This window comes from Rhincodon typus, chromosome 25 (assembly GCF_021869965.1).
Source record: "Rhincodon typus isolate 14 chromosome 25, sRhiTyp1.1, whole genome shotgun sequence".
NCBI lineage: Eukaryota > Metazoa > Chordata > Chondrichthyes > Orectolobiformes > Rhincodontidae > Rhincodon > Rhincodon typus.
This window is the reverse complement of record NC_063356.1, coordinates 42611260-42628269: the sequence shown is the minus strand read 5'-3', so window position 1 is coordinate 42628269 and position 17010 is coordinate 42611260. Positions and strand designations below refer to the sequence as shown.

General features: G+C 39.6%; 1 protein-coding gene across 2 annotated transcripts in view; it reads right to left on the bottom strand.

Annotated features, from left to right (window-relative positions):
• Positions 1–17010, bottom strand: part of LOC109935958 (cryptochrome-1-like) — a 77869-nt gene that overhangs the window by 5958 nt on the left and 54901 nt on the right. The window contains exons 9-11 of one of the 2 annotated variants that reach the window (XM_048612186.1): positions 9001–9203; positions 6146–6229; positions 2726–2844 (exon numbers count right to left, since the gene is read on the bottom strand). In XM_048612186.1, the coding sequence (XP_048468143.1) occupies positions 2726–2844; positions 6146–6229; positions 9001–9203 (406 nt within the window). Of the gene's footprint in view, positions 1–2725; positions 2845–5105; positions 5206–6145; positions 6230–9000; positions 9204–17010 lie in introns of those variants that run through there. The other variant, XM_048612187.1, reaches the window with a different exon arrangement.

Genomic DNA, 17010 nt, shown 5'->3' with positions numbered 1-17010 from the left:
CAGCAGGCCAAGCAGCATCATAGGAGCAGAGAGGCTGACGTTTCGGGAAGGGTCTAGGCCCGAAACGTCAGCCTCTCTGCTCCTATGATGCTGCTTGGCCTGCTGTGTTCATCCAGCCCTGCACCTTGTTGTCTCGGATTCTCCAGCATCTGCAGTTCCTACTATCTCTGATTAGAATGCTTAAGGCCTCTTTTTTAAAGTTGTGAATTGCTCCTCATGTTTGTAGTCCCTGTTCAACCTGCCTGCTGCCCTAATCCAAAGCTGTCATTTGGGTAAGGCCTAATGCTAAATTTTGCAGGAGCCCCTGTGAACAGACCCCAATTAATGAAAAAGAAGACTAAGATAGGAAAAAAAATGGAAGCAACCTTCCCTGGTTAATATGAAGACAGCGATGCAAGACTATAACAAATAGGAGCAGGAGGAGACGATTTGGACTCCCAAACCTGTTTCGCCATTTAGTAAGGTTCTGGCTATCAGGTTGTGGTCTTAACCCTACTTTTATGTCTGCTGCATCACCCTGGAACCATGTTACTTAAAAATATAAATCGACTTTTAATATATTCAGTGACCCAGCCTCCATTGCTCCCTGGAGATTAAAATTCTAACAACACTCTACAAGAAGAAATTTCTCCTAATCTGTCATACATGAGGGACATCATAATTTAAAATGTGATCTCTTTGTTCTAAATTCTGTAACAAAGGGAAAAGACCCTCTCAGTAACATCATTATGCATTCTTAGTGGAGAGGCCAGACATTGGTTAGTCTGTTGAAAAACCTAATTCTAAGGGAAAACAACATTTGATTGACAGCTTTGGCTCTCTGGTCTGGTCATCAATTGTACAATATTTATGCACTCAAGATTAAGAGGTTTTAAGAACTTGTAGTTTCTGATACTGATAGTTTAAATGGTTTGCATGATTGACATTTTTATTGTCTCGTAATAAAAGGACCTTTTTGTTTTATGAAACAAAAGAAAGTTATAGATGGATTATTGACTTTTATTTTAGAAAAAAACATCTCTTTTGTTACTACATTGTTTATTGACTCATTAAATGCTGTACAGAACAAGTGGACGTAATGTGCTATAACTTGGCTTGGGGAGGACCTTTCGAACTTATCTTTCAAATCATTCCCTCATGCAGAACATGAATAAAGACACAAAAACAAAGTTGCTGGAAAAGCTCAGCAGGTCTGGCAGCATCTGTGGAGGAGAAAACAGTTAACGTTTCGGGTCCGGTGACCCTTCCTCAGAACTGATGGTGGCTGCAAAAACGTCAGTTTATATGCAGAAAATAGGGAGGTGGGTGGGTAGGGAGTAAACGATAGGGTAGAGCCCAAAGAGAGAGAAAGACAGTTGGACAGACAAAGGAGACACCAGGAGTGACAGTGAAATTAAAGTCGGTGGGCAAGAAGAGAGATTGGAACGGAAATCCCGTCGGAGAGAGGAGCAGAACTTCTTCAAGGTGGGCATGCCTGGAAGAGATATGGCAGTGAGTTAAATACTAAATAAAAACCAAGAGAACTGCGGATGCTGTAAATCAGGAACAAAAACAAAGTTGCTGGAAAATCTCAGCAGGACTGGCAGCATCTGTGGAGGAGAAAACAGAGTTAACGTTTCGGGTCCGGTTTTCTCCTCCACAGATGCTGCCAGACCTGCTGAGCTTTTCCAGCAACTCTGTTTTTGTTCCTGATTTACAGCATCCGCAGTTCTTTTGGTTTTTATATAGCTAAAGACACCTCTGAGATGCCGTGAACCCCGACTGTTTAAAAAGCTGGCCTGACTCCATGAATATGACTAAGGAATTGGAGATGCTTGTTTCCAAAATGCAGAAGGCCAGATCAGGAGTGGTGGGTATTTGTTTGTGAACCAAAGCAGCCTAAACACTTAAAAGGCACAACTGAAAATTGGATAACTCATGATGGGGTCTGGTACTCTGAAATTGGGGCCTGCCTCCCACATCTTAAAGGGATCGAGTATCACAACTCAGCAAACGTTCAGACTACTATCTCAGTATAAGGCAATTAAATTTCTTAATGTGGTGTACTGGCATTTACACGTGATATTGTTAAGATTTAATTCATTTGAATACAGAAGGGGACAGTTGCCAGAGGCTACAAAACTAAGGAGGCAGTAGCAATCTGATTTAGATTGAGCTGCCAAAGGGAACCAGAATTGAGAGACTTCCTGTAACCTGCTAAGCCTGCAGAAATTTGATGGAAAAATTAACAGAACAGCTCCCATTCTAAGATGGGGATCAACTAGTTTCAGGGATTTTGCTAGTCTGCATGATTAATTTAGCCTGCTAATGGGGATAAAGTAACAAGGCATTTCCTTTGATACCAGGACTATTGTGAAATAGATTTAATTTTCACTGAAAACTACTGGATTCATTTTGCATGAATTCACAGGTTTACTTCTTTATAATAGACAATCTCTCAGTAGGGTGATCACCTGTCCACAGTCTGGAAAGGATCTCTGCATTCAGTATACACATGGAATTTATTATGATCCTCAGGTCAAACTGTCGCATGACAAACCATGGGCAAGTAAGGGGAGGTAGAAATCATTTGCAGTTAAAAAAAAACATAGGCCCGGAGAAATGAATCAGCACAATTTTGAAATTTTGAGTAGTTACATTGTTAAGCTTTGAAAAGCTTGAAAAAAAAAATGAAAACAAATCTAGAATAGCAAAATGAAGGTGTTTTGCCAAATGTAATACTTGCATCATCAGACTGTCGCCGGACTTTTTGCGCTAAAGATTCCATGTCATCACCAGCAGCTGTATCACGTTCCAATTCGCGTTTACCCACCATTGCTCCATTGGTGTGGCTTTGAACAATGCCTGATTAAGTAAATGCAAGTGAGAACAGAACTATATTAACAATAAAGATGTGACCACAAAATTCATGGACACAAGGCAATGCCCAAATAGTTGTAACAGCCAGATGTTATTTAAATATAGCAGTCCCCATTCTCTCTCACATCCAGCTCATTGCAATTGTCTGTTTCTGTGCATACAAATCTATGACTGTTTGGACAGACCTATGAAAATAATCCCCAATGTTCAAGGGAAGTTGAATGGGTATGCAGGGGGAGGAACGGGGCGGGATGTGCCTGAGATTGTTTGAAGGCTAAAAGGAGCCATTATGAAAGAATATCAGAAAAATCTGACTTAACCATTTTGTCCTTCTGAGGCTAGTGCAGTCAATAGGTCCACCAATGGATGTGAAACAGAGCTTCCCACTGTCGGGGCAACCCTAGCAGAATCAGCTACCTCTAGTGACATACTGTATTGTATAAGCTATGTACTGTACTGTTTAAACTGCTTGTAGTAACATAGTGTATTGTATGATAAAGTATAGCCAAAAGCCAGATATCAAAATGGAGTCTTAAGTATAAAGGCATTACTGGATTTAACTGCATTCCTGGGATAACCAGTGTAAAGCAACTGGAAGAGGCCCCCTCTTACCAGCAGTAGGAGTACCTTCTAGAGTGCGGTTGAAATAAGATACATTGTGAAAGCCCAACGATAACTGAAGGGGGTGGGTGAACATCATGAGATCGTATGATGACTTAAAGCCAATGAACTGATCACACAGTCACATGATGAACCTGGTTAGATGTGTATGTAACTGAATCGATAAACGACTGGTTAGTGCCAGCTAAGATGGGCGAAAAGGAAGTGTATAAAAAGTGTATGCTTTCCTTTATTCAATGAAGTAGTTGTCTGGACTTCCCAGCAGCTTGCTCTCCACTGGTATAAAATAAACTTCTGACAATTGGAAACGGACCTGGGTGATTCTTTGATTGTTCTATTTCCCCTTTGACGGGTATTAAGCTATAGTGGCAATCTGATCAGTCTTATCAAACCTTAATTTCAAAATTTAATGAGGGCATCTCCTGCATGGTCAGAATGTGTCCAATAGAATGGAGCAGAACACAGTCTGTGAACAGTATGCAAGCTAGTCATAACATGCAAACATTATACCACTTCCTATCTTATTCTTAAAGTGGTTATTATTGTTTGCATGGACACCATTAAGATTCAAGAATGCTGAAATTAGACTGCTACAATATCAGGTGGTATGGTCAGTCTCTGGAGGCAAAATGTAGGTTAGTCTGTCAGGCGAGGGTGGTTTAATGCATAACAATGGTTTCAATGAGTGAAGACTAACAGACAGGAAATGTAATGAATTAAAGAACTTTCATTTACTAACATCAAGGCTTCTTAAAGTGTACTACATTCAATGAGGTGTAGTTATAATCTCTACAGTACAGGTAATGGCTCTCCTGTCCATCAAGTCTGTACCAATTCTCTGGACAGTGTCCCACCATAACCCATGTTTACCATGGCTAATCCACCTCACCTACACAACCCAGGACTGAGGGAGGAAACTGGAGCACCACACAGATAGTTGCCTGAGGGTGGGATTGAACCCAGATCCCTAACACTATGAGGCAGTAATGCTAACCACTGTGCCATCATGCTATTGAAATATACAGCAGACAATCTGCACACAGCAAAATCCTGGCATGTTGATAATAACTTGATAATTTCTGCCTTGGTGATTTTTTAAAAGAGAGATAAATATTGGCCAGGACACAATAGATAACTCCCTGCTCTTCTCTAAAATAATGTCAATATTCCTCTAGTACTGGAGTGCAAGCCTACCATCTTAAACATCCATTTTGTTTGTAAAAGGTGCACAGCAACTTGATTTTTACGCCTCCAGAAAAATACCTCCATTAAGTCAACCATTAATTTTCTGTAAGAAAGTGATATACTCAATTTACGCGTTTAGTGATCTGGAGAGTCAAACCCCAAAACTGTACTGAATATGATAGGCCAGTCGCTGATTAATGTACAACTAAAGCATACCCTTTTCCCTTTTATATTTCAGTTTGAGATTGAGGCTAACATTCCAAAAGCTTTCTTAATTTCTTTTTGTGCCTGTAAGCTAACTTCTAATGATTTGTGTACTGGGATATCAAATCACCTTATTCATTTACAGTTCCAGGTCTCACCTTTCAGAAAATAATCCAATTTGTTTTTCCTAGATCCAAAGTGATTGATTTAATATTTTCCCAAATTGAACTCCACCTGCCACAGTTTATCCACTCAGTGTCTGTTCTTGTTTGTGGCTTTAACACATGTCAAACTCTCCTTGTAAGGCACAACGTATTAGGTGTCTGTTTTCCATGTCTAGAAGAACACCACACACGACTGTTAGAGACCCTATACTCCATCCACTGGTTATGGGTAACATTTATTTTACAGCTCTACTCACTCTCATGGCAGACTAATTACCTATCTCCATGTCCATTCAGAGAATCCAAACTTTTGAAGATTTTTCACCCTCCGAATCATTCCATGTGTACGATAGCATGTTGGGTTTGGTTTAGCTCAGTTGGCTGGCTGGTTAGTGCATGAAGCAGTATGATGCCAACAGCATGGTTTCAATCCCTGTACCTAATGAGGTTACCGTGAATGACTCTCCTTCTCAACCTCTTCCCTGAGGTATGGTGGCCCTCAGGCTAAATCACTACCAGTCATCTCTCCCTAATGAGAGAGAGAGATTGTAAGACTAGGCGACTTGACCTGACAATAGGATGTGTTGTGCTGACATCTACTGGCCACCATAAAGAAACAAACACTGCTCACTATTCAACTGTGCAACGAATGAGAAAGTGAAAAGTTATCATACAGGAGCGAAAGCACAAGTTAAATCCACTTGTTACTTTCACAAGTTTGTTCTATAACATTATGATATAATATGATTACTTGTCCAGTTGCTGTTTTGCATTTACAGTATTTTGTTTTACTTGGATTATTTATCTTTGAATCCATACCATTCTTCTCGACTGTTATCAGGTCAGATTCAAATTAAATCAAAAAGCTCATGAAGGATGGCATTGTATATTAAAGTCATGTCACAAGAAGACAATTTGAAGGAGTAGCATTTGGTTCTTGTTTTAGATCCAAGGAAGCCAAAGGACACTGCATATACTACTAATCGTCCCATGAACTTGTAAAAAGGGAAAAGGGTACTACTATATTGGATATCATGAGAGAAGATGACCCTTCCAGCATGCTTTATAATATGACTTGATGAATGGTTTGACATAGAAAACTCCAGACTCACCATTATTCTCAGTTATTTGATCTCCTAGAGAGTACATGGTTCCTCCACTTCCATTTTGGTTTGAAGGCACTGAGGCAAGTAGACCTATCACAATAACAAAAATTTGTATATGTATGGTACCTTTGATGTAGAAAAATAATTCCATAGGAAAAGACAGAACAAAATCACTGCCTCTTCAATATTTTATACTATTATTTCAAAAGTATCCATGAATGAAACCATTTTATTTCAAAAATAAGAACATAAGAACCAGGAGCAGGAATAGGCCATCTGGCCCATTGAACCTGCTCTGCCATTCAATAAGATCACAGCCGATCTTTTCATGGCCTCAGCTCCACTTACCCAACCTCTTACATAACCCTGAATTCCTTTACTGTTCAAAAAATTATCTATCCTAGCTTTAAAAACATTTAATGAGGAAGCCTCAACTACTTCACTGGGCAGGGAATTCTACAAATTCACAACCCTTTGGATGAAGAAGTTCCTCCTCAATTTAGTCCTAAATCTGATCTCCCTAATTTTGAGGCTAGGCCCTTCTTCTAGTTTCACCCACTAGTGGAAACATTCTCCTTGCCTTCTATCTTATCTGTTCCCTTCATAATTTTCTATGTTTCTATAAGATTCCCCCTCATTCTACTAAATTCCAATGAATATAATCCCAGTCTACTCAGTCGCTCCTCATAAGCCAATCCTCTCAACTCTGAAATCAACCTAGCGAATCTGCTCTACACCCCCTCCAGTGCCAGTACATCCTTTCTCAAGTAAGGAGACCAACACTGCAGACAGTACTTCCCTCACCAGCCCCCTATACAACTGTAACATGACCTCCTTACTTTTAAACTCAATCCCTCTAGCACTGAAGGACAAAATTCTATTTTCCTTCTTAACTACCTGTTGCAGCTGCAAACTGACCTTCTGTGATTCATGCACAGACACCCAGGTCCCTATGCATAGCAGTATGCTGCAATGTTTTACCATTCAAGTAATAGTTCTTTTTACTGTTATTCCTACCAAAATAGATGACTTGACATTTATCAATATTGTACTCCATCTGCCAGACCTTTATCCACTCACTTAAACTATCTATACCCCTCTACAAACTTTCAGAGTCCTCTGCACACTTTGCTTTACCACTCACCTTAGCGTCATCTGCAAACTTTGACCATACCCCAAGTCCAAATCATCTATGTAAACTAAAAACAATTGTGGTCCCAACATTGATCTCTGAAGCACACCACTAGTCACTGATTGACAATAGAAAAGCACTCATCTATCCCACCCTTTGCTTCCTGTTAGTTAGCCAGTCCTCTATCCATGCTAATACATTGCCTGTAATGCCGTGCACCTTTATCTTATGTAGCAGCCTTTTGTGCTGCACCTGGTCAAAGGCCTTTTAACTTTTTAAAGTGCTTTCTTTTCATAAGATATGAACAACACTGGTAAGGCCAGAATTTATTATCCATCCCTAACTGCCCTTGAACTGAGTGGCTTCTTAGGCCACTTCAGAGGGAGTTGAGTCAACCACATCGCTTTGGATTTGAACTCTCATGTAGGCCAGACTGGATAAGGATAGCAGATTTCCTTCCTTAAAATGAAAAGACATCATCAATTGTTGGAAAAAGCCATATGTTGACAAATGGTTTTGAAGTTGTCATTACTCTATCTTCTTAAAACAAAAAAAAACTAATTGATTCTAAATTCCACTAGCCTGGGCATCTGGATTACTAGTCCACTAACAACATTACCACTCCCCCTCTGCAAAAAAAACTATTCCCGTCTACAGCAGGGGGAAGGATTATAAATAATAGAACATCTGTAATTACACATATTTCTTTAAAGATTCTAATGATTAGTACCCTTATTCAGTGGTTGGGGAGATAAACTGGCATTTTTTGGGCAACTATGAAGAGCGAGCTGTCCCTGGGCATTAGACTTGAACATCCCATACCAGTAGTTTTGTGGGAAAGCTACACTTTCTTGGAGATAGGCTATCCAGGTACAGTGCATGATTTGGAAGGTCTACTTAGCTATCTGCTAGGAAGCATTAGCACTCAGGATACATACACTAAGATCTGCTCGTCAAAGTATATTGTCATAAGTCCATCAGGGTTTTAGAACTACTGCAGCTGAACCTCAACGTATGTATTTTGTTATAGAAAGCAATGTTATATTGTTTATTGTTGCCTTATGTTGGAAATAAAAAGCCTGAGAAGGGGTACTTTGAATACAGTTATAGGGGATTTATTCACTCTTTTTTTGAAAAGATCAGTGTTGTGGGTGCTGCTTGACATGAAAATTAAAGTTGACAATATATCAGAAGACCAGGGCTGCTAAAAAAAAAATACAAAATTGCAGATGCTGGAAATCTGAAACAAAAACATCAGGTCTGAGTTTTGAAGAAGGGTCACTCTGCTTTCTCTCCACAGATGCTGCTGAGTTTCTCCAGAAATTTCTGTTTTTGCATCATAGGGCTACTCTCTCATTAGACAGAGACAACAAGTGGTGAGTTTACTGTGAGAGTCTCCATGCATCAGGTCAGGGGCATGGTTGAGGAGGCAGAAACTTCATGATAACCTCAGCTGGTGCAGGGATTGAATCCTCAGTTGGTGTCAATCTGCATTGCAAACCAGCAGATCAGCCAACTGACCTAACCAACCCCCAGTACTCCTGATATACTGCATTTGCTACACCCTGACGTCAAATTTGGTTTAAAAGTGGAGGGTCTTTGAAGAGAAAGAAATTCATGAAAGAGGTGTTACTAGCAGGACTTCAAAATAGGACAGATGTGTAGTGGTTTGAATTAAACAAACATTTGGTTTACGTTTCCCTGAGAAACAAGAGAATAGGCTTCTCACCAAGTCCTCTGTAGCGTGATAGTTGCTGATAGATCTGTTTCATTCTCTCGATGTTAAGGCGACTGGCCTCTGCATGTATCACCATGGGCTTTGGATAGTGGATGCCAATGATGCATTTTGCTGCAACTTGAACTGAGTTGGGAGCATTCCATGGATCATAGATATACTTTGCAGGAAATCCTTTAAGAACTGGCAAGTAACGTCTGCAAACAGAGTCTTTTGTAAATACTAATATTGAGCGAAGGTATTCAAAGTCATTCCAATAACAACTGATCTGTACTTCATTTGTGCTATAGATTTAACTATGTCTCTCATTCTCCCTCCCTCACCCCTCAAACTATATATCAAACACATTTTACATGATAATATACCAATATCTTCAGCCTCAGGTCCCCTTCAAGATCTGAAAGTCCAAAGATGTGCTATAATGTGGATCCAGAGTGTCAGAATGCAGCAGTTTAGAGCCATAGTTACCCCACATGGTAAACTTTGAACCTTTGTCACACTATTGGGTAGAACCTAGACAAAATAAAATTCTGCTCCTTCAATAGAGAACTGCAGTAAGAAATATATAACTTGGGTTTATATAGTGTAGCCTCTTTTACAACTTCAGGATGTTCCAAAGTGCCTTGTGATCAGTTAAGTACAATTTTTCTAACATGTTACAATGTGGGTGTAGTGATTGTGAAGAGGTCAGCCACGTGAACCTCACGGAATATCAGTTCCCTGGTTGGGCTAGATTAACAGCCACAATCAGGGAACTCTCACTGACAGATAAGACCAGGAGTGTCAGAGGTTCTGTACATTCTGAGAGCTGGCTCTGAGGGAGCTGAATCAGTGTCAAGAACTCTTCATATGCAAATAAATGGTAACTTCGAAAAAGAAACTTCTGATGTCAGACTACTCCATATTGTCCAAATGGATCTCCAGTACAATTTCTAGTCTGTCCCAAGTTAGTGGATTTCAGCCAACGCAATAGTGGTGTACCGTACGAACATTGATCTTAGTATTCTAGAACTTGATGAGGATTTCTTCTCCTGATAATTATTTAGTTACCTGATTGAGGTTGGTTAGCTCAGTTTGCATTGCAATCCAGCTGTCCAGCCGAGTGACACCAACAGATGGGTTCAATTCCCACGCTGGCTGAGGTTACTATGAAGGACTTTTCTTCTCTACTGCTCCTCTCATCTAAGGCATAGTGACACTCAGGTAAAATCACAATCAACCATCTATCGCTGATGAGAGAGCAGCAGTGGTCCTCTGGGATTATGGTGACTAAACAGCTTTGAAAATATTATCGAAAATGGGACTGAGACAGGCAGCAGCATATCGACACCTTGGGTCTGATTCTTGAGTCGGTTTTAGGGATCCAGAAAGTTTCTATGACCTGATCCCACACTACATCGCCATCATCCATGGTACTTTCAAATGTAAGTGACCCTATTTCACTGGAAGCAAGCCAAGTACCCAATTTAGTGGCGCTAGGCATTACCAGAGGCAGAAGACGACTGTCAAAGGCAGATGGCAGCTATTTTAGGGTCTATCAAAGTCAGAGGGACAGCTGCTCACTGCACACAGAACTGACCAAATAGCCAATTTAAAGGTACTACAACTGATTTGACAAAATCCGCCACAGTTGGCAAAAAAAATGGTTCATTTAAGACTATCTCCATGCTTCCTGCATTGAACCAGACAGTCGTGCATACATGCACACCAGGTCGGTCAGAGTCACCAATGCATAATTTGAAATTTGCCTTCTGGCCCTCTCCAACAGGTGAGCCAGCTCCTCAGCAAACTTCACATGCTGTTAAGCAGAAGCCTGTAAAATAGACAAGCCTGCAAGTCGCAACTACCAGTCCTCCTGAAGTTTTCACTCCTATACTTATGCCCTGCTGACTTTCCCTCCCAGATGTTTTAATCCATTCTAAACAGATTTGCCTTTGGAAGCTTCAATTTGCCAGTGCAGACTAAACACATGACTATCCTGATGTTAGCATAAAGAACTGTGAAATGCAGTTGGTCATTACTGAACTTACGCTCTTCCACTTGTGAAAGTGATTTGAAATAAGGATTATCCAAAAACACAGTTTGAAGAGAGCTAAATACTGGGAGAGGGTTTTTTCCCCTAATTTCTGCTGCTGAAAAGGTGCTGATCATAGCCCTAGCATGTTCTTCAAGACTGGTGGGAATATTTTTACGGTACATACAATAACCATTTTGAAAATAACACCTTCAAAAAGAGAACAATTGATGTCAGTCCCTAATGTTTCTATAGTTGCTTGGTTTTGGTGTTTTTGGAATTGAAAATTCTGATGCATTTATTAAGTATATGTTTCTAATTGGCTTAAATGCACGTGAACATTTTAAAAGGGTGGAATTAGCGCAAAACTGAAATGTGTCTTCCTTATGGTTGATGACAAAAATGTACTTTTTCTCTAAAATATGAGTTGCACGTTATACCTATGTTAAAGCCTTAGAAAGTTTTGAGTTTCATGGACTTAAAGACACATTTCTTTTAAAATAAGAATGAAGTACGAACATAATGGTCAGATTCTTCTAAACCAGAGGGATAAAATAAACGGACACAAACTTGCTGGATTGGATAATGAAGAAAAAAATGGCAATACTGTTCTGAAGCACAAGATACAGATATCACAGACCAGTAATTAATTAGCTTATATACTGGTAGAAAGATAAAGAATCTTTACTCAAAGAAGTTATAGAATAACACACAGCAATGAAAATGCAATGAAGAGTGGTCAGATTTCAGAGTGGAAGGTCATGTTTGACCAAATTTGTTAAATTCTCTGATAAAGGTGCCACACAGTAGATGCATAATCAAGGTCACAGCACGTGGAGTCAGAGTTATGGTAAAAGAAAGGATAGCAAGCTGGTTACAAAGCAGAAGAGAAGGATTAGGTGTTATGGATATTTATATAGATGGGCAAAAATTGGTAGGTCCTGGTCCATAGGGATTCGTGCTGGCACCACTGTCATTCTGAATTCATATGAATGATTTGGGCCTGGATTTTCACCAAGTTTGGATGAATTGGAAACTTTTTAAAGTGATAGGTGGAACCTGATTCTGGAACTTCTGCCCGATTCCCTGTAATTTTCACCTACATAGGATAAAGGTGCAGTCATAATCATCCATCTACAGCTCTCACTCCTTTAGTTGCCTTTGCAGGTGTGGGCTGTTTGAGTGGTGTGATTAAGTCCCTCTGCAATATTGGCAGAATCAGGACCCTTCAGTTGGCAGACATGATTTACAGCCTCTCAGAGGACAGGTGGATGACAGAAGAAACCATCTCAAGTGAGAAACCAAAAACAGAAATGCCATCCTCTGAGAATTCTTTCATTGACATTTTGAAATTCATTCGAAACCATTCCTTCTTTCAGTCTCAACATATGCTAGAGTGTAAATTATAAAAGCAAAAACAAAGTGCATTCAAAGTAAAAAGAACACAAAACTTGGGACCTCTAGTACAAAATAAAAAAACATCTTCATAGAATCCCTACAGTATGGAAACAGACCATTCAGGCCCAACATGTCCACACCAACTCTCCAAAGAGCAGCCAGACTCACCCACCTACTGTATCCCTGTAACCCCACATTTCTCATGGCTAATCCATGGACACTATGGGCAATTTAACATGACCAATCCACCTAACCTGCACATCTTTGGACTGTGGGAGGAAACCGGAGCAAACTCACACACACAAGGGGAGAATGTGCAAACTCCACACAGGCAGGCGCCCAAGGCTGGGATCAAACCCGGGTCCGTGGTGCTGCGAGGCAGCAGCACTAACCACTGAGCCACCATGCCGCTGTGCAGTAGGATCAGCTGCTCCTGGACTGTTTTGACTGACAGGGCATTTGTTGTAGCTTAGAAAAAAAACGTTTCTGATTTTTCAAAGTTCTATTGTTTAGATTTCCCAAAGTTTCTTATTTAAACAAGCATTCATAATAGGTACAGCTAAATTTCAAAAGATCTAGAACGACTTCTCAGTGGTTGAATGCATTGATATTAAAGACATTTTGATCTAGTCAATCTTGAGATTAAAGAATTGTATATTTTTGAAGAGCTTAATAAAATAAGTGATTTACAACAGACTAACCACTAGCAGGGATTCACGCTTTTTGAATGAATAATTTTATTCTTTTTAGTAGCATGTGTGTTTGAGTGAAAGCTTGAATAGGTTAATTCTTTTTCTTGTCCATGTCAAACACATGGCTCCTGAAATCTACCCATAGTGGATACTGAATACTGATTGAATGGCTGTACAGGAAATAATGGGAGATTTTTGGTCTGGTGGTGGAGGTAATATGGTGGGGAAACATGAAAAGGAGCATGGGAGAGATGGTAAAGGCATTGGGAAAAGGTGAGGGCCTGACAGTCACCATTAAAAGTGAGGTGATATGCTTCACCATCTGCCTGCCTCTTCTGCTGCCTTGACCCTGCTCCTGTAGGCGATCGGGCAAACTCTATCCCATCCACCTACCTAACATGGAATTACAAACGCCAGTGACCTTCCAACAAGATACATAATAAATTTGCAGCATGGGCAAATAATTGAAAGATGAATTACTATATAGATAAAGGGAGCTGCATTTTATACAAGAATAAAGAGAGCATAAACAATTTGGAGAATGTCATTTCTAAATGGGTAATAGGAGCAAATAGATCTAGAGGAACAGATTCAAAGCAAAAGAAATCAAAAGGTAGTGACACAGGTTGATAAGGCCATACAAAATGTAAACAAAGCACTAGGGTTCACTTCTAAAATGATACAGCTCATTACCTTCTCTGGTGCAAACAGGAAGGTGGAATAAATGCTGGTGTGGCTGTGATGCCCACATCCCATGAACAAATAATAAAAAGAGGACTGAAAAGCAAACAAATTATGCTCAACTAGCATTGAAGCTGGTTAGGCAACATGGAGCAACTGTTCTGGTCTCCATATCATAAAACGATATAGAACACTGGCAAAGCTACAAAATAGCCCTGAAACATTTCTTGTAATGGCTGAGAAATTTATTTATTGATGAGATATTAGATATCTACCAGGAAGGAGTTCATTCTGTCGAAAAGACAGTGGTGTTGTAGAGATTGAGGTAAAGGATTTATTTACTAGTGTCAAAACAAAATTTCTGTGTGTATGCATGAGCGTGTACTGTGGCGGGGGAAGGGTGCAGTGTTAGCATTCATTTTGAGAGGGCTAGAATACAAGAGCAACAATGTACTACTGAGACTTAATAAGGCACTGTCAGACTGCATTTGGAATACTGAGAGCAGCTTTGGGCCTTGTGTCTAAGGAAGGATAAATCAACCTTGGAGTGGGTCCAGAAGAAGTTCACAAGAATGATCCCAGGGATGATGGGCTTGTCACAGTGTTATAGGAATATGGGTCTGTACTTGATACAGTTTAAAAGGATGAGAGGAGATCTCATTGAAACTTATGGAATACTGTGAGGGCTAGATAAAGAGGACATGGAGAAGTTGTTTCCACTGGTAGGAGAGACTAGGACTTGAGGGAACAACCCCAAAGGGACTACCCTTTAGAACGGAGATGAGGATGGTGAATCTGTGGAACTCATTGCCGTAGAGGGCTGTGTAGGCCAAGTCACTGAGTGTATTTACAACTGAGATAGGTAGGTTCTTGATTAGTTAGGGGGTTAAGGGCTACAGGGACAAGGCACGAGAATGTGGTTGAGAAACATATCAACAATGATCAAATGCAGAGCAGACTCAAATGGGCTTAATTTGCTCTTATATTTTATGGTCTCATGGGTGTGGAAATAGTAGTCCAAAATTGGAGGTCTCACATAAAAGTCACAGTCACTAAGGAAGGAACTTTGATATCCAGAGAGTGATAAGAGTGTGAAATGTGTGACTACGAGGTGTAGCTGAGGCAAATAACAAATAACACTGATGTATTTAAGGGGAACCTACAAAGTCACCAGGGGGTGAAAGGATATTGATCAGATTAGATTGGAATAAAACTCTAGTGGAGTACAAACACTGGCATAAATCATTGGGACTGAATGGTCTGTTCCTGTGCTGTACTCTGGTACATATTGTGATGGATTGGATGCTGCGAACAGAGACATAATGGATTGTATTTCCTAAACACAGACACAATGCTATGAAAAGAGATGACATACTGTATACAATGATTTATCAGTAAAATAAGAGTGATATTTTCATTGGGGCATAAAGTAATCAAGAATTAATACTGGACCTATTTTCTCATGACATTACAATGGAGATTTTTGGAACTTGCATGGCATCAGTTGACCTTCCTCCACTGCAAGTGATTTAAATTGCAGTGCTAGTTTAACTGATGACATAGAAGCACTAAAACAAAAGACAGTAGACATGGTGACATGATAATGAATTTCTTCGTTCCCTGAAGTACGCCCTATCTTCATGCTGAAAGAAAAATTATAACACAAATAATTAGACAGCAATTTAGAAAATATAAAACAAAGTGTGGTAAAAAAAAATAAGACGCGGTGTTAGGGGCATTGCTGATTTGTTATTTCAGTGTTAAACTCATCCATGTTGCTAATTGTGCAAGTAGTCTTGGGATTATTTCAACAATGAAATAATATCAGCCTTGTATAACTCCATCCATAACCACACCTTCTCCATGTCTTTGCACAACCATTCTGTTTGCTTAATGAATCCAGACTTTGCAGAGGATGAAATCAAACAGTTCATTATTTTCTAGAATAGGAAGAGACTAACAGTTGGAACTAGATGAGATTGAAATTTGCAATAGATTCAAATGTTGTCTAATCACACTAATTAAAAATCAGTGGTTTATGGTATGATCCTCACTGGAATCCACAAATTTAAAATGTTGTACAATTGCTTTCCATATTCTATTTTACAAATGCTTTGCAAAGTGAAAGCTAAAGATTAAATTAGAACTGATATCATTCACATTAAAACAAGAGCAAAGCTGCTAGGCTAAGAATGACTGCAGATTGTTTGACTTAAAGGAGCAGATGTGAAGTTTTAATAAAAATTTGGGCTATCATATAGCCCTAAATTTGCAGTGAATACTGTTTTTGGGGAAGTTGCAGGCCAGGAAATGAAATGTTAACAAGATAATGTAGTTTCTTCAGTAAAACCTTTGAAAATAAGCTTAAAATATGTACATACAATTGCCATGATCTTTTGATCAGAAGATCAGCTACGTGCAGCTATGCAGTACAAGATGAGGCACATTGGTACATGGAGGATTCTTGCTTTTGAACAATGAGGTCTGTTCACAGAATTAAATCAGTAACATAGTAAAATTTGCAAGGTCATTAGGGGAAATTTTCTCTCTTCAAGATAGTGACTCTGACATTGGTTAGTGTCCTGTTAATCACCATTTTCTTTTATTCATTCACAGGATACGGACAGCACCAGTCAGGGCAGCATTTATTACCGATCCCTAATTTTCCAGAGGGCAGTTAAGTGTCAACCACATTGCTGAGAGTCTGAAATTACGTGTAGGCCAGACTAGGTAAGGATGGCAGTTTCCTTCCCTAAAGGAAATTAGTAAACCAGATGGGTTTTTCCTGACAATTGACAACGGTTTCATAATCATCATTAGACTCCTAATTCCAGATATTTTTGAACTCATATTCCATCATCTGCCGTGGCAGGATTTGAAATGGGTCCCCAAAACATTACCTGACTTGCAGGATCTGGATAAATGTCTAGCAATAGTACCACTAGGCCATCACCTCCTTGAACTCTCTGCTTAGTTGCCTAGTAGTACAGAACTTGAGTATTGCCAGGAAAAAAAAAATTGCCTACCAACCAGCACCTCTGCTTATACAGTATAAGTGTTGGTTTTCCCCTTACATTGGTAACTTATGGATTGTCCTAATTACTAGAAGTTGAAAATCTTCTTAAATTTTTTTTGTAAACAATTCTCAAATTCTCATTTACAATCCTGAATAATGTTGACAAACTATAATGACCATGGGCTAGAGAATCAGAGACAACA